Source organism: Mastigoproctus giganteus, chromosome 9, assembly GCF_048544385.1.
Source record: "Mastigoproctus giganteus isolate SK-2022 chromosome 9, ASM4854438v1, whole genome shotgun sequence".
Taxonomy (NCBI): domain Eukaryota; kingdom Metazoa; phylum Arthropoda; class Arachnida; order Uropygi; family Thelyphonidae; genus Mastigoproctus; species Mastigoproctus giganteus.
Window position 1 is genome coordinate 68,457,153 of NC_143583.1, and position 18,811 is coordinate 68,475,963.

Here is an 18,811-nt window from a genome sequence, read left to right on the forward strand (position 1 = left end):
ACACAGCTATTCTCCACCTCCAAAGAGAGCCAAGTCGATTCCTTCTGCTGGCAAGGTGATGGCATTGGTTTTTTGGGATGCTAGTGGAGCGTTGCTAGTGGATTGCCTTCAGAAAGGCCAGACAGTCACAGGGGCATATTACACAGACCTTGCAAGGCGTTTGTGCGAAAACATTAAAGATAATCGCCAAGGAAAACGTGTTGTTCCGCCAGAACAACACGTCTGCTCACAAGTCTGTTATTGCCATGGCAATAACAGAGCACCTTCTAGCACCTTCGGACATTGGCAAGACTGATGGACTTTGTGCTCTTGATGACCGAGGGCGATATTGCCAAAAAGTACATCTCATATGTACGCTAGATAGTGGTCCCTGGTCCGGTTCCACGCGGTAAAAAGCTGGTGGCAGCTTGCTGTTTGCTGGCTAGGCTAGGTGGCGAGTCGCGCAACACAAACAGCTCATGACATTACACTACGTACACTACACTGAGGTGTTGCGGTAGTTTGGTTCGGATCGCATTCCACAACGCGGAGATGGGGGGAACCCCTGATGCCGTTTGACACTAAACACACACTCCACAACAAATGAGAGAAATCCCAGGTGCCGTCTGACACGAACATACCTCCACAACAAATAAAAAAAAAAAATTTAAATGCTTGGCTGTCATCAATTTTCCTACTGACAGTGACATCATTGCTGCAGTAGATGCATTTCTAGAGACCCAAGAGAAGACTTTTCTCAGCTGGAATGTATTGCCCCTCATATGTTTCCTTGCAAACCCACACTCTTCTAAAAGTGTGGGCTGGGAAGAAAAATTAAATTTTCTGTTTATATTTCGAAATGGTCACATTGGGTTAAAGGAATTAGCAAGGTAGAGACTAAATAATTGACTATCAGAAAGAAAACAAAAACTATCAGAAACTACCATTAAAAAAAACAAAAAGAAAGAACTAAAAGTACGCTTAATATCGCGGAAGAGTCGAAAACTGAGAAACAAGAAGCAACTTGCTGTCATGAGACACTCCAAAAAAGAATTGTGCAAATAATAACAAACAGAAAAATTAGATTTGCATTTTGTTGCTCAAAAACTTGACTGAATCTACTAAATTTAAAGACCATAAAATATTTATTATAAAGTATTCTGGAAGTAGCTACAGTGAATTTGAATTATCACGTCGTGCGGTGAAGAGATGCCAGACCTTTTATGCGGAATGATTATTGGCTGTAACTGAGGCGTATGAACGTCCGTACAATTTCTGCCAATTTGGGCGTTCCCAAGTCAACCGTGGGGGCATGTCAGGTCACGTTAATGTAGAAAATAGGGCAGGCAGGCCAAAGGTATTGGCAACTCCAGTTAAGAGAACCTTCACACGTGGCAAAGGGTCACTGTGCATCAGTTATACTTTTATCCTTCAGTTAAACAATCATCCAAACAGGAGACTTCTCAGTAATGGATCAAAAATCATAGTTTATTGATTACCCTTGTAATCAATGAAGTTTCAGTCATTGTAATGTAGAAATTTGTGTTTGAAACAGTAAATAGGTGCACCTGCTTGCGTCCAGCAGGCTGTTTGAACTCAACCGAGCGAAAGCAACAAAACTCACTACTGCCCAGAATTGAGTGTATGTAGTACTGTGGCATAGGCGTATTTTTCGTGGCACGACTTTGTTCCATTGGTTGAACTGATGCAACCCATCTCTTTGTTGAAATGCTATGATGCGCATACATATGTACAACATCACAAAAAGCTTTGTCAAGTTGCTACTATAAGTACTACTCGGTTTAAAGAGAAGAACGTTGTATAACTGCTATGGACAGACCAGCCTGAACCTGGACTCACTCTGAAGCATCATAAAATTCCGCCTCGTGACCAGAATATATTCAAATTAGCCACCAAAACATCGTCTTAAAGAAGGCTGACATAGCATTATACCAGATTTAACCAACAATATTTTACCAAAAGTCTTACTAGTTAAGTACGTGCTGGATTCAAGGTATCTAAGTACGTACTAATCCTCTGATTTTGTTGCGTGCCAATTCTTTGCATTATACAGAAAAGTATATATTGATCGAGCTCTTTAATTTTTACTTCGTCTTACTGCGTGAATGCAAAAGGAAAAAATAGTCGGAAATTAAAGAAAAAATTGCATTATTTATTAACGAGGTCGAAATTCATTCTAAATGAAAATGGCATTGCATTTCAGTCGCAAAACGGGGTGATGCGAAGCTAAAATCCTGCTCAGTTCATGCAGCAGATATTTTAAGATTTTTAATAAGATGAAAGAATAAATTTTTGTGAAATAAAAATGGGAGAAGTTATCATTTATAGTGCAAATTGCCTTTCGTGAGCAGAAACATTATAAAGGAGCAAGATGGGCTGCGAAAGAGAATAGTGGAACTGTTTCCGATCTCGCTATACTAATCATGAATAAAATATAGTTTCAATTCTGTTATAAATAAGTAACTTTCGATTAGCAAATAACTGCCACCAGTTGAAATACCTTCAAATAACTGAAGGTTACCTAAAGACTTCACTCAATACTATAATAAATTAATTATACATCGAATTGTTAACCTAAAGAGATTTTCCCTTGCTTCAATGCTTGTGATAGGAGCAAAATTAAAAGAATTTTACTGCTACCTGAGGTGGGTTCAATAACCCTCTCGTATTGAATTCTTTAACTGAAGGGCAATCCCTGTAACGTTAGATTTAAAATACACCCAAAGTCGCAAATAGAGACAAGAACTGGGAGGACGGGAGAATTCCGCAGATTCCAGCAACGACTGAGAAAGCGGGCCTCTCGAAATGCAATCTCAAATACAAGAAAATTTGAAGAAAACTTAACTTTCCAATGTCATCTAGTATTTGTGCAACTTCCTCTTTTTCTTTTTTAAGGTTAAAATCGGATTAATGATGAACCTTGCAATGAAGTCGTACCACGTTTTCTTAGATAAAGAAAGGCTTGTTTTGAACTTGTATAGATTTTTTAGACTCCCAAATGAAACAATCAACAATACAATTAACAGAACACGAAATCCCAAAATGTGCTTCATTTGTCAATACCGTACTTCACATCCAGTCCCATCTGCGGTCTTGAAAGTCGACTTATCTTGTAATGCCAGCGATGTAATCTTATTCTCAACTCTTTGCACCGAGTTCTGCATGGAACATTGAGTTCTCACTTGTCTGACACTTACCGATCAGCCAGTGGATCACTGGCTGATTTTATAGTCTACGGATCTACAGACTGGGCTATGGATTACCCGATATCAGAAGACACCGTTGGTTTTCCACTTCAGGAATGATTCTGTATTTCTCTTCAAGTGACAGATACATGTTACAGCGTATTGATAACTCAGAAACTGAGCAATTTTTAAATTCTTACCGAAAGTAGAGGGGAGGGAAAACGCTGCAGGTCCAGGAGTGCCATACTCTGCTGCGATCATACCCCTTCTTTTGGTGGGGGTCCAAGGCCTCTGCTGGATATAAAAGCCGCTGCAGTTGGTATCTTCCTAAAATAAACGAGACATGCGTTTAGATTGAATGCATATTCAGTTTTATTCAATGCTACACAAACAGATAAAAATATCTAATGAAATGATATTAAATAGTTCACGTGTCTCTGCAGCTTAATCAAGTTTTAATTTCGGTAAAATATTTGCACGTCTGAACGAAAACGCCCAGTCATTTCGCTCAGATAACCACCTGCCCTCTAAGTAAACGAGGAAGTTTCGAATAATAACCGAAATTTACTTTACCTGTAATATTTTTGTCTCTATTTGCACGCTGCAGTTCCTCATATAGAAATAAATATCTCGAAAAAGTTCAACAGTAAGGCAAATAACAGACAATAGATTTTTATCCCGTTAAAAATATGAGAGGTCTTTGTTTAGTTAAATAATAAAAGTATTTACTTTCTATAAAAATATTATCTATACTCGCCTCAATAATAACGAGTTAGCGTGTGAATTTTATTGTGAATTTGTTAGTCACATGATTTAGCTACTCTTTTTTTTTTTTTTTAGTCAAAGTTTGTAAGCCAAAGTCATGCAGGTTCGGTTACAACTGTATTTATTTTATAATGCAATAAATGACTTTCAACTTAAGCTGAAAGTTATGTAATTAAAGAGATGGCGCCACCTACAAACTACGCAGCTGTTAATTATATAATTTTGTTTAATGGTCGTAAAATCTAAAAGGAATTGTTTCATTTAAAATACAACAAAAGAAGAAGGTCAAGCTCGATAATTGCCCATTTTATTACTAAAGGGAAAGGAAAAGAAATAGAAACAAAAAAAAAAAAACTACAGCAGTGGAGTAAAAAATGTACTCACTTAAATCCGTTCTTTTCTCTTAAGCTCCTTATTAGCTCTTCGAATGCTTTAACTACAAATCTGTCACACCTCAATGATTAGAAACACAATAAAAAAAAACATTTCTTGGAACTACGTTATCTATTCGAGACCACATTCATTAAGCAATCTCGACGGTTTTGACATGTTTAAACCTAATATTTAAACACTTCCTCAGAGAACATCAACGTTGTTTGCGAGTTACTATGACGACAGCCGATTACGTATAATTAGATTGCTTTCGTGGAAAAATCTGCAAACAATTTTATCAGAAAACTATCCAGTGAACTTGTGCGTATCTAAGACTGTCTGATCCAATTAAGTCATTCAAACATCAGACGTAATCCTCGGAAATAATCGTTATTCTATGAGATGGATCAGATTTGGTTTATTTTTATTTTAATCCTTTTTTTCCGGTGAAGTAAAAGAGGAAAAAGAAGTATCCAGTAAATGAATTGTGGAACATTAAGGCAGCTTTCAGTGATCGAACATGAGCGAAAAAAATTGCCCTTTTTAATATTGGTCGCAACTATACTGTATGCTGAGATGACTCTTCTGATTTCAGCGCCCCCTAGATACCCTAGAGCGCGCATCATTCAACGAAATGATTAATTGGAGTGTGTCAAATGCCGATATTAGTATGAACTGAACTTGTAGAATGTTGATTTGCTGTAAAAGATGTTCCAAAAAAAAATCATGATAGAATATTTTAAGTTACTTTAAATTTAGCACATTAGGTACAAAGCTATACCATAGTCAAATCTACACTTCAATATGATCGTCAATTGGTCATCAAACAATTAAAAACACCAAGGACTGAGATTCTTCGTTTGTTTGGGATTAGCGGTAAGGCAACCGTGGCTTTGTGGCATCAGTGCCTACAATGGAAAACCCTGCACTTTCTCTTGAGGCCATATCACTCAATCCTAGAAGAAGGCCAAATAAGTTCTTCTTATCGCCAAAAGAAGATTGATCTCTCCCACTCACGATATTTTCCAAGCTGTAACTAGTTCCATACGAATGGTAAATCATATAGCTACTGTCCTATCATGAAGATCCCGGCTAAGAAACAGTTGGACAGTAAATCATTAACCTTTATTACAAATACAAAAATTTTAAAGTAGTATCCGTTGCTAAGAACTCTGCAGAAAACTAATTATAACCATATAGACGTGCTATTCTTTTGTTAAATGAATATTGGAATAACAAAATAAGGCATCACAGGCTGTTAGAACATTGAGATCAAAGTACTGATTTATTCCGGCAATTTAGCTATAATTCTTCTTATGCCAGATGAATTGCATCGTTGACATTGTAAAGTACCATATTATTAGTCATTCTCAGTGTCACTTTAAAATATGCCTAAGTGTATAATAATTATTCCTTAACCGCATTTAAGTAATAAATATCAAAGCCATTCTCCCATGTTGGTGTGTCCTGATTACCTTATTGGGACTAATCGCCAGTTCTTAATCTACGCTTTCTTTTTCTTTCTTTCGGTCTTTTTTTTTTTCTAAGAAATTGGGTCACACTTGTACTCTTTGAAGCGAACCGACCAATCTTGTCGTTATGGTAACCATGACGTTCAATGGGTAATAAATATTGATCAAAACAGTAGCACGCTAATTAAATGATAATTACAAATACACCAAGGTTCTAGATTTATCACTTCCGAGCGAATTAATCTTCGTTGTAATAAAGTGGTTAATTTTAATGATTTGAAAGAATTACAGTAAACATTGGATTCCCCAATCGCATTCGTTTCGAATAAGACTGTTTGGACATTTTTTTATTATTATTGTATAATGGAAAATGAGATAAATCAAAGAAAGATTTTTTTTTTTTAAAGTTGGGACATAATATATTTTTGGAAAGAGGCTTTTGGTTGGGGGTAAAAAATTCTAACGATCGACCAATCTCAACAGATGGCGTTAACGATCAGTTCTGGACGATGCGTGTAAAAAGAACTAAAACAAAAACTTAAATGTAGGACTAATCGTTTCTCATTTGACAAAAATGGAACGCCGTCCTCTTGACCCCTTATTGTCCTCCAAATAAGGAGATAGACAAAACAGTGAGGAAAAGTTCATGTTTTGAACTGACACTACCGCTTGTAATACCGTGCACTTTGTGCAGTGAGTTGGTGGGGAGGCCAAGTACAAATCGTTTTCTGGGAGCATGCCTCTTCTGGCCTTGTTATAATCATTACTTTCACATTTGGTTAAGTGGACTATCGAGTTTCGCGCCTAACTAAATATGGTCTCTCTCTCTCTCTCTCTCTCTCTCTCTCTCTCTCTCTCTCTCTCTCTCTCTCAGGAAATGTTTATTGAGGATCCTCGTCATCAAGAGAGAGAGCGCGAGTGAGAGGTGAATGTCCAACAGGGCTTTTCTTCAAATATTATTTTCCTCCTTACCATTTCTAATATTTTTGTATTGGACAAAATGGCAAACTGTTTCCAGAAATTGTCGACAGAGGGCGTGACCACATTGAAATTCTCGGGATGTCTCGAACACCGTGAACATCCGGTTGTTCATATTAAGACACATCTCATTAAAAATGGGCTACCTGACAAATAACAGCTCGTATTCGATACAGCAGGTAACTCAGACAACCTGGCCACTCGCGTGACCTTGGAAAATATAACAAGGCTTTTGAACTTCCACCATTCGTGTATGGTTCTTTAGTTTTACCACTGCTTACATCCATATTAAAGACACGGTCGGACCATCAACACCCACTTGAACACCTACAGTAGATGAAGAACGATTGTGCGTCTGTGCACTGCGGCACGCGCCTACCACTGCTATGTACAAGATACCGTTGGCGTCTTATGAGCTCGCTGGGATGTTATTGCAGCTCTTACAAATCGCCTATACAATATAAATTTAGTTAAGTTGCAGTTTCTGACGTGGGCTCAAAGTAATCTACCTTCTTCTATCTACTAAGAGATCATGCTGCATCCATTGATTGTGGTACGCACGTTTAACAACTGATTATCCATCGAAGATCATTTCTAAATAACTATTTATCTTGTAAAGAAATATAAAAATGTTCTGTTTATACTCTGGACGACCACATAGACTAGAAAAGCTTAATAATTTCAACATTTAATACAATCATTAATCATATTTAGCAGTCACTGAATGTACGCATAAAATGCTAGGGTGTATCTATGTCGGTATGTATGGTTATCAATGGACATTATTGTCGTCATTTGCTGCTTTTTTTTATTAATCTGGTTCCACTGTTTATCTAATAATAGATTACTTATTTATGTAAATAATTCAATGCATGTTGAGAACCATGGTTCCCGATGCATGTTGGGAACCATCGATTTCCATCTAGTTTTTAAGCAGGAATAGTTAAATTGCTCATTTCAACGAGTCCCGAGGATAGTTTATTCGTATATGAATATCGATTTTAATAGCATATTTAATACGATTAATATATATTTTCGAAATATAAAGCTTTTAATAAGAAACAAATCATGATTTGTAAAGGTATTCACATTTAGCGTGGGAAATAATACTCATTATCATAATATTTTGATCATTCAGAATACGATTAGACAAATAAAGTATGTAATTTTCTTCCTATGGCGCTAATATGATATTTTATAATAATCATCGATTGTTATTATGATCATTAGAATTATCATAATAATACTCGTAAACCAGGAAATAGAGTGAACTTTCATTAGCTTTTTTTTAATTCTTTAGAAAAAAAGAGTAATGGAACGTTATCACCCATAAGTTTCTTTAATGATTGACAGGTGTTGGAAAGATTCCAGAAGTTTTTCTATCTTCAAATATACTTTGGGAACGACTTAATGGAAAACTTCCTCGTTACAACTGGAAACATAAAATAATAAAACTGTCTGCGCGATACGCTGTATAACACAATGCTATCACATGAATAGCCATATTGGCGCATGCGTAATCCATCTCAATAGCAAGGTTGTCACTTGGCCTTATTAGGAATTGGCAGAACTTTCCCGAGTTAAGAATAGCAAAAAATATCAACACTTTAATGACAACCCAATTTGAGTGACCTTGCTATGAATCAGATAATTCATTTTTTTTTTTACCCTTGTGTTTATCAGTTCATTTAAAATGGGGCGCTACAGTTTCAGGAAATTACAGCAATTTGATTTCGTAAGGCTTAATTGCACTGTCAAGGTTGTTGCATCTAATGTCCATTAATTTGTTAAACAGCATTAACCATCCTACAAATTTGCATTCTATTCATCAGTGGCACCGTCCCTCTGAATGTCCAAATGATTCTTTTCCGAATATATTAAGCCTAATATTAAATTGTTATCCTCGTTCAACGTTGAGAAGTAAGTGATAAGCCAGTACTTAAGTCAACAAAGAGGTAACAGAATTCCCTTTTATGATACGACCAAGCCTTGGTGAGCCTTCCTGTTGGAGAACTGATACACGTATAATGTCACGTTGTAGACTGCTCTGGTCAAGGACAAGACCAAACCCTCTTGTTAATAAGTTTGGAAGCAGCTTTCGAGAAACGATTTTGTAATTTTCATTGATTTTGTTTACTGAATATGTGAAGAGAATTTGATTCAAAAGATAAAATTCTTTCATTTATTTAGTAGTTCAACAAAAGATAAAGAAAGGTACCACATACTATATTTGCTATATCACGCGTCATGTTGTTCTATTCTCAATGGAGAATACCTTGGTTCGATTCTTATCGCTGTGGGCGATGAAAGATAAATCTCATTAGTAAGATAGGAACTTTTACAGGCTCTTATAAAACATAATTAAATCAGATGGCGATTAGGTCTAATGGATATCAAATTTGTCAAAAAAAAATGCAACTTTAAAAATCATTAGAACATTGTGCTTAATGGAGAGGACTGGGTGTTGCACATCGGATTTTCTTGCATGACTCAAGGTAAATCAAGGATAAGAAAGAAGCTAAGAAGGTAATTAAACGAGCCAAGGACATGCATAACTCTACGAAGACCTTGAAATCAATCCAGGTCCATAAGTACTTGTTATAGCAATTCATAACAATTTATCGTTGTGATAAACCTTTGTAATGGTGGAAGAATACTTCGTATTTCATCCTTTTAATGTTCTCCTTTCTTTTACCTCTCAATACCCCAACTTCATTTACTAAGAAACGTTTACTTAAATCTTTATCGGCAACTTTTCTTGATTTGTATGACCAGGTGTTCGTAGCGTCCATCTTGTTCCGCATACGAGGAAAATGAAATTATGGAGGCGATGTACGGAGGCGTTGTAAGGGGGGAGGGGAAACAGGAAGGCGAAGTACATGCTACGGGCACATTTTGTGAGGTTATTTAATGCTACCAGCTACAGAACAAGTCCCTCTACGGGGGCACGCAGGTAAAGTAGGTTGTTCCCTTCCGTATTGGGAACAAGTAGTCATATAACCGCCCACGCCATGTGGCTGTGTTAAAACTGTCTTTATGTATCTCGTGCTAACGCAGCATTTAGGACGAAACATATAATTGATAACTATAATTAAGGGTCTTTATTGGTAACTGCGTATTTGCCTACAATAGGATATCGAAGGCTTCTTCTTTGTTTATATGACCTTCTGAAGGATATGGAAGCATTTATTATTTGGAAAATTATACCACACAGAACTTAAGCTCCAATAGACGAGGATGCTTTCGAAAAAAGGTACAAAACCTAAAATATTTAAAATAATGTAAAAAAAATGCATTTCAGAAAGGAAAAAACAAGATCAGAATGCGTATACAATACTATAAAAGTCATAAGATTACTTGATGAAAGTGGATTCCATAAATATGGTTTTTAACTCTGTCAGATTCTTCACTATTATATTGATAAGAAAGCTTTAAATATGTTCTCATAAAAATCTTTAAATCAGTTTTAGAAGCTTTCATAAGGGCAGTATATTCATTACAAAAAAAAAAAAAAAAAAGGCTGGCTGTTGGTTAAAAAATTGGAAAAATCCATAAATGAGTGGATTATAAATCCGTAAATGGTGCTGAGAAGAGTCGAGAGTTGTTGAACCTTTTCAACATTAAGTGTGTACGCGAAATTTAGCTTACCAGAATTTCAGAGGAACCTGAACACAACAAAAGCAATATAGCCCTCTGTATTATTACTTTCCTATGCCCTTTTTATTTTATCACCCCTTTCCTCTAGTCTATATGCCCGTTACCTTAATAATGTTGCCCAACACTTATGGTCAATCTTTGACACAACAGCTCCTCTCAAAAAGAATTAAAAGCACGGTGCAACCTGGGAGTGTTATTTTAATTCTCAATATGATCAGAAGAGCCAAGAACTGAGGATTATTTTCTTTACAAATAGGTATATTAGGGGTAGAATTTTGTATATCTCATGAGAGCTTCATCAGGTATTTACAACTGTTTTTTCCAAGCTGAAATGAGCTCGTTGTATCTGCACATCAGCGACTAAGGCCATGTTGCTCCGTGTATATTGTCAGTAAATTGCGCGTGTTCTGGGTCGACTTTCAAGTTTTAGATGGAAAAACCTGCGTTTCCGGGAGAAAAAACCATGTTATTCTCGCCTGAGACCGACTAACTCAGCCACCTTGTGAAAAAGACCTATAAAAATTTCTCACGTCATCGACGGGACTCGAACTCAGACCTTTTCCACCCGGTGTGGAGAGGACAGCGATTCTACTAACTGTGCTACCCACGAGGGGGCACGAAGGTGTAGGTGAAGATATATAAGTATATGCAAGTAAGTATACTCAGTATCAGAAAACTTGTCAAACCCTAAAAATGTAAATTACTTTATCAGAGCTCTGGTATTCAAATAGTTAAAGGCAAGTAATTATGTAAACATCAGAATAAAGATTCTTTATTCTCTGCTTGATTTCAAAAAACCAGTACAAATTACTAACGAATATTAAAATTACCCAGGTAGCATCCAAACCATTATGCGTTGAGTCAGAAAGTTGTTTCTTTTCTCTCAAAAAGCATATTTCCATGCCTAGGTTGATTGTTTGGTTTGGGCTGATTGGAAGTCAGTTCAGATCTTCCAATTATGTTCTAGGTATGTTCACTGGGAGACAAATTAGGGAACCTAGTAGGCTGGGGAAGCATTTAGACATTGCAGAGAAACTGCCTGACGCAATTTCTCTGCAAGCGGCAGGACCAAATATTGTCTGTTAGAACAAATGAGTATGTAAAAATAAAATAAAGAGATCTAAGAGCGGTTTCGACGCAATGTTGAATTTCAATGAATCCTATTAAAAGAGAGTCGGTATCATTATGCGTGGTGTTTGATTTCTATGCCTTAGTTGAATACAGGAATCCATTTTACTAGTACGTCACAACATACGAATCGTTCTATCACCCCTCTCCAAAGAGACTTCTAACTCATCAAAAGAGACAATTCATGCTCATTCTTCATTTTACCTAGCTCAATTACCTAGCTAAGGGAAAATTGAGGTAGTGCATAACGTGAAGGCAATACTGCTTCTGCTAGTCATGTAATGATGTTTCTTGATACGGGACGTTCTAGAAAAGAATGGACATCATCTCAAATCCTTCTCAGAGAGGCAAATCTGTCGATTCTGGCCCACCGGGAAATTATCTAGTTCTCTGTACCTGGCTGATATATGAAATCAGTGATCACTGAACTATGACACCCAATCCGTAATGGACTATGCTACACAGCTCGCATATAAAAAGCTGAACACTTTCATACGCTAGAGCAGTGGAACTCGCATCTGGTCGTGTGCAAGTCAAAGTGATAAAGTAGCAGTTATGGGATGCTGTAAAGATATTATGGAGTTTCTAAAGGGAATGATTGTGGGGGCTCGTGCTTCCATATCGAAAACGGCACATCTTGTCGGCTGCTCACGGGCTACGGTGCTTAAGGTGTACAAAGAATAGTGGCGAACTGATAAAACCACCTCCCACCGACAGAACTGTAAAAGATTACGCAAGGTGGATGTTCGTGGTGAGCGAAGGGTGTAGCGCGTCGTACCGGCTCAACAGCAGGTTACTGTGCGATGATTTAGATCCCCATACAATATGGGGAATTTAAGAACAACATCCCAAATGACGATACACCGCACACCAAAATGTATGGGGTTCCACGGCAAACGACCCAACAGACATTCTCCCCTCACCGCTGACCATCGTGGACGGCGAATGTGATGTCAATAACACGATGGTTGGACACTGGAGAACTGGAAACGAGTGTGCTGGTCGAATGAGTTCAAATAACCGATGCAACACGCCCACGGAAACCTTCGTGTGTGGCGAAAGCAACATGAGTACATGGACCCATCGTGCATGGTAGCCACTGTCCATGCAGGTGGTGGTGGTTGCTTAATAAGGGGAATGTTTTTTTGCAAGAACCTGGACCTCCTGATACGTATGGAGTAGGAGCGTTATTAAACTTATGACACTGGTGAATCTACTGGCAGCTCTTAGGAGACCGTGTACGTGTTGCATCTTTTCAGGGATCGAAACGAAATCTTCCAAGACGATAATGCACTCAAACGACAGTGTGGTTTGAGGAACACAGCGAAGATATCACCCATCCTGATTGACCTCCAAAGTCTCCTGACCTCAGTCCAATTGAACACTTATGGAATGTTTTGGAACGGAAGTGAGGCAAAAGGACACGCAACTATTATCTACTTCGCCACTGTGGAGAGCCTCTCAGGCAGCATGTCTTAAGATTCCTACGGACGTCTTCAGACATCTGACGGAGTTTATGCCTAGGCGAATATCGGCTGTTATCCGTGCGAATGGATGACTTTAATCAGCATCATCATCTTTGGTGACCCAACACGGTATTAGGTAGGTGTCGTAATTCAGTGAACACTGAGTGTATATATATATATATATATATATATCCAGTTATCTATCTGTTAATTCAATCTATTTTTGTTCCATTAATTTTCAATAAGTGTTAACTATTTTGAAGCAGATAAGCAGAATACCATAATAAAAGCAGTTGCCAAAGAGCCTATATAATTTAATCCCACTATTTACTCACATAAACATCTCAAACAATACACTTCGGTTTCCTAAAAGATTCGCTTATCTGCTTATTATGCAACTCCACATAAGCATGGTCCTTGGACCAGAGAGCTCAAAAGAGCCGACAGAAAGTCCTTGAGTTGAAGTGTGTGTCAGGATTAATATAACCATGCTAAAGACACACATTGTAAAAGGATGGCGTCATATCTTATTCACACCAACGGAATTATTTTAATTTTAAGTGGTTTAATCAGCATCATCATCTTTGTAATCCTAAATTATGATGTGTCAAAAGGAAAGTGTTACAGAGACGTGAGTAGGAGTGTTATTAAACTAATGACACTGCAGTTAACAAGAATTATACAGAATAGGCGTGTAGATCTCAGATATCAAAAGGGCAGATGCGGTCTCCACTTTTCACCTTTACTCTGCACAGAATTTTACCGCTTGAAAATAATTTAATGTTGAAATATCACCTTTGAAAATCCCTTGTTGTAGCTATTCTTTGGTGTCTAGTTTTCAGCATGAAGCCAAGTTGACTGGTTCGTTCTTTTAATTTTTGGTCAGCACTTTTACTATTTAAATTCGTTTCTGAAAAGCCACTAACACTTCGCGATCGTCCAGATGGTCGCGTCACACAAAATGCTTATTCTAGAACATGCATTTGACGCAACGATCACCACTCTAAGTTCAGTCCATGATTTTTAGTATTTAATGAATTTGATAGTTTATGATCTATGTATGAACACGGCGTTCATACATAAATTAAAAGATGATAAATCAGATAATAAAGGGAACTTCTCTATATTAAAGAAAATCAATTTAATGTAATGAGAGCTTCCAAAAAAAGGCTACTCGTATGACAAATATAGAAAAATCCAGACGCGTTTCTGTTGGAACATTCTGCCAACTATCCTCAATGGGACTTAAACATTACTGAAGAAAGAAGAAAAAGGAGAGCTAGGAATGACTGGAAGGGCCACAGGTGACGTCATAGTGCACTGTACGATACGCGATTGTCGAAGTATAAGAAGCTTCCCTTCTTCCTATTTGCTGCAAGTTTAGCCGATCCGCGAAGGAGAAAGATTTTACTGTGATAGCGTTTTCTTCCAGAATCACAAACTGTTGCCAACTGGTAGAAACTACGAGACAGATGGTGTCCATTGCTGGAGGAAGCTGTTCTACGTTGTGCGTGCAAAGAGGGAAGGTCTGTTCTAGGTCGGTGGTAGTTGAACTCACTTACAGTAACCCAATGAAGATATTTTAGAAGAAAAACAGTGCTCCAAAAAAGGAGCATTGTTTGTCCCACAATGATGAAAGGTACGGTACTGGAATGATGAGCCAGGGCTGGCTCTCGGTTCGAGTGTTGGGGGTATCTGCTTGGTCTGAAAATGGCGAGTTTTCTGTCTTTGACTAGATTGAGGGTTCAGTAGAAGTTTAGGAGGTGGAAGAAGTATGACTGGAGAAAAAAAGGCAATCAGACATTCCGAACTATGAAAATTGCGGTTAACGATGGGGAGGCGTTGAATGAAGAATACGTCTTATATTCTCTCCTGTGCTGATATGCACCGTGATAAGGATTTCGATGTTGAAATGTCAAAGATCAAATCTCTCTCTCCAATTCTGTGTTCTGCCATTTCTACACAGTTTTGAAGAGGTGTATAAAAGTGGTTCACAGAAATGTTCCAATAGAGGTGGTTTAATCAAGTGATCAGAATAATTCGAGAGGTTTTTCATGATTAGTATTTTGACAAATATTCTGTGAAAACAATCGTAGAGTGTCCGCCGAGAACATGGAAAGTACGTGACATTGATTCCGCACGTGAGTACAGATTGAGTCCTCAAATCATGCTTCGCGCCAGCAAATGCGAAGTATAGTTTGCTAAGATGGTCAAAAGTGACCAAGAAATGGCTGTTCCAATTACATTTATTTGAGCAGTTTACCTTTGTGCGTAAACTGGGAGCAAACTATACACGGCAGTCGGAGAAGATACAGATACACTGAAGGTACAGCACCAGAATAATTAAAAAGAAAATTAAATCAGGTAGAGTCTCTTAATAACGCACTCCTTGAGAAACAACCACTATTGATGATAATGAACTGAAAGATACCATTGAGTCGGAATAGAGAAAGACATTCCAGATTCTGGCAGAAAGATTGCGTATGAAACAATGCGTATCCATTTTCATGGACATGGAAAGATGTACGAACTGAGCAAATGAATTCTACATAAACTCAAGATTCAAGTTCGTTGTCGACAACGAATCTAGAGATTATCAGTTTGCTTTTCGCTGTTTTCTCGTCACATTAATGAACCCTTTTTGGGGAAAATGGCTTATGTACAGCAACACCAAACGATCGCATCATTGCTTATCATCCTGTAAACCTGTGTCACACACATGAAAGCCCTACTTCTCCAAGAGAAGATTTTTCTATACGTCTGATGGAATACAGCTGATATCCATTACAAGCTTCTACCTTTTGTCAAACGATGAGAGAGGACAATGAAATCTTTCTGTTAATTTTTTAACAGTGTTTTAATAATAAGAAGAACTCTTTATTGCATACAAAAGGCACACGCCGTACGCAATACCCTTCACGGCTACAAGCCAGGGGTTTACAGTAAAGCTAATACAATGTAATAAACAAGGATGAGATAGGGAAAAAAAATCAATATTGTTGCTAATTATACAAGTGTAGGTTTAAACACTGGAAAAAAATTGAAAAATTTACATATGAAAATATTTACACAACAGCATGTTATCAAGTTAAATCATTCTCCAGGGAGCAGTCCTTTTACAGTGCTGGAGTCATCTGAGCAGGCGCAGAAAGTTGGAACACTGTGGTGATGGATCCATGGCAGTGATGGACAGGTCCTTGGGAGCAGGTTCTAATGTCCTGTGATGCGGTCCTGAGAAGGAAGTCGATGGAGTAAGTTCTGCCTGTATTTTTTTATCCAATGGATGGCGACTTGTAGAGGTCGCCATCCAAGGAGTGTATGTACCGCAGCATTTGAACAGGTAAGAACCGATCGGATAACTTTAACCGGTTTGGGGTGGCCTGGAGGAGTAGATTGGCCCGAAGGCTTGGTACTGTGCTTCTCCATCCGCAGAAGTTTGGTTCCGAAATAATGGCAACCATCATTTTTACAGCAAAGACGAATCTTCTCTCATGGATAATGGCAGGAAGACGTCTGATGTTTAGAGCTGCTGCCATCCGGGTGGTCCTTGGTGCAGGGGGAGGGCGAAATTTCCATACGGCCCACTTCAATAGCCAAAATTCGCCCGCAAAAATCCGTCTCAGATGCGTTGTGGCAATTGAGGTCCAGATTTCTGCGCCATAAAGTATGACCGGATAGATACATGTCTTAATATATCTGCACCCAACAGCCTGGTCATGGACATGCATAAGTTGTTGCTTAAGCATCCACCGGAGTCGACAGAACTTTATTTGCAGATGGTCTATGTGTGTGGTAGAAAGGAGAGCTTCTGGTCAAAGATAACGCCCAGATCGGTGTGTTGCTGAACAGCAGAAATCGCAGATTCTCTTATATTGGGTTGCACCATTGTTGGGTTGCGTTTGAGCGAAAAGGTCAACTGTTTCGACTTCTCAGGATTGATGTGAAGGCAGAAACCGGATAGGAAGGCCTCGAGGTTCTGGATTTTCTGTACGATTAAGACATTTGTGTAGTCAGCAGAGTCTCCAGGGTTGATAACAGTGAACAGCTTTATATCATCAGCGAAGGTGATAATATCAGTTCGGCCCGTCACGAAAGGCAGAAGAACAGCAGAGAACAAGATACCAGAGAGGACCCCGCCTTGTGGGACTCCAGTTGTAAGAGTCCTGGTGTAGCGCAGATTGCCATCGCGAGCAATAATGGTCCTGTTCTCAAGCATTGTCTGAATGTAGAATAAATTAACAGCAACTGGTCTCTGCTTGATCCGAGATTTCGAAAAAAGTTGGATTCATTGTGGAGAATTGGTCACACAAACTCTTATTTTTTTCTTTTCCTCTTTTTTTTTCCGTTCACGGCAAATTCAGCGTCCAAAGCTCTTCATCTTTCATCCTTATTGTACGAGTACTTAATTGAGTCGCGAACTCAATTTCTTCTGACTCATTTCTTTGTCTTTTCATTGAGGTACTAAACAGGCTATTGAAATTAAGAAAAATATTGATATACCTGTATCATTTGTATGCAGCTGTTCGTTATAACAAAATTACCATCGTTTTGACTTTATATGGTCATGGGCAACTACATCGCCAAATCTAGACCAATGGAGACTTTTTGATAGTTGTCGCCTCTAGGTCTGTACAATATACTTAATATACGCATAGAGCGCCAACACTTTCTATATTTGATGCTAAGTACACCGTTTGCGTAATCCACGAAATTGACCCTCTCACAATGTAATATGGGACACGTCCTTAATCAATCGTGTGTTCTTACCATCACCTACTTCCTTCTGTGCAATATGTGAAGTGGGAAATTAGTGAGACCATATGGTCAGAATATTAATATATAAGTGAAAAATAGACAGATGTAAGTAATATTTGATAGAATTATTGATGACTATGGAAATACTTCTTTTAATAACGTAGCTAATATTTTATAGAATAAAGAGAAAACAAATAATTCGCATGTTGTAAAAATATAAATAGAAATAGTTTTATTATTATTATTATTAGCCATATGGTACAAGGAAGACTGAGGCTTATGCTACACCAGCCAAAAAAAATTTTCTGAACAACCCCGAGAGAGAGAGAGAGAGAAGTAGAAGGGAATCACCAAGAAAGAGAAGAATGATGATATCCAGCTCAGGACCCTGGGTGTGCCAAGCCCATACTGACCAGATGTGAGCCCCTGGGGTTAATATTAATCACAAAACTGTAATGATGAAAGAGAATAAAATAAATGTGATATTTTCTGAATTTTAGCTGAATCATAGTAAATGATGCTTCTTTTCTGTTAGCTTTAAAATATCCAATGCAGTCAAGGCAACGTACTGTACTCTGGAACCTAATTATTATTTACAACAGCCTCATAAGAGCATCTTAACAAAACGAAAAGGCGTGTGTAATAAATCCGCATTTAGTTTTATTAAAAAAAGTGAAATTAGTAGAGATACATCTTACCAAAATAACAGTGCCCATACTAAATATAAAGCCCGTTTGTTTCATAAAGAGGAAATGCTGTGAGTAGAAGACTGTCCCATGAATTGGACTTATCTCCTTAATACTTTAAGATTGAACTCTTTTTTCCAGGCGCTTTCTCTTACTCCACAAAATTGAGGTGGTCTCAAGGAACAGTGTTCTCCATGAGTTCTTCTGCTTTCTTCCCTCACACAACATCATCCTTGGCATTATCCCTCGGGGTTAGCAAGCCAGCAACGATCGCTGCCCTCCTGAATCTTTTGTAAAAGTCCGATTCATTCCCGTCTCAAGTCAGGAAGTTTTATGGAAGGGCGCCA

At 38.0% G+C, this 18,811-nt stretch overlaps 1 protein-coding gene across 1 annotated transcript in view; it reads right to left on the reverse strand.

Moving 5' to 3' along the window:
* Nucleotides 1–18,811, reverse strand: part of LOC150080421 (ciliary microtubule associated protein 1B-like) — a 37,709-nt gene that overhangs the window by 14,582 nt on the left and 4,316 nt on the right. The window contains exon 2 of the mRNA XM_090381088.1: nt 3,386–3,512. Coding sequence (XP_090237214.1) covers nt 3,386–3,512 — 127 coding nt within the window. The remainder of the gene's footprint in view (nt 1–3,385; nt 3,513–18,811) is intronic.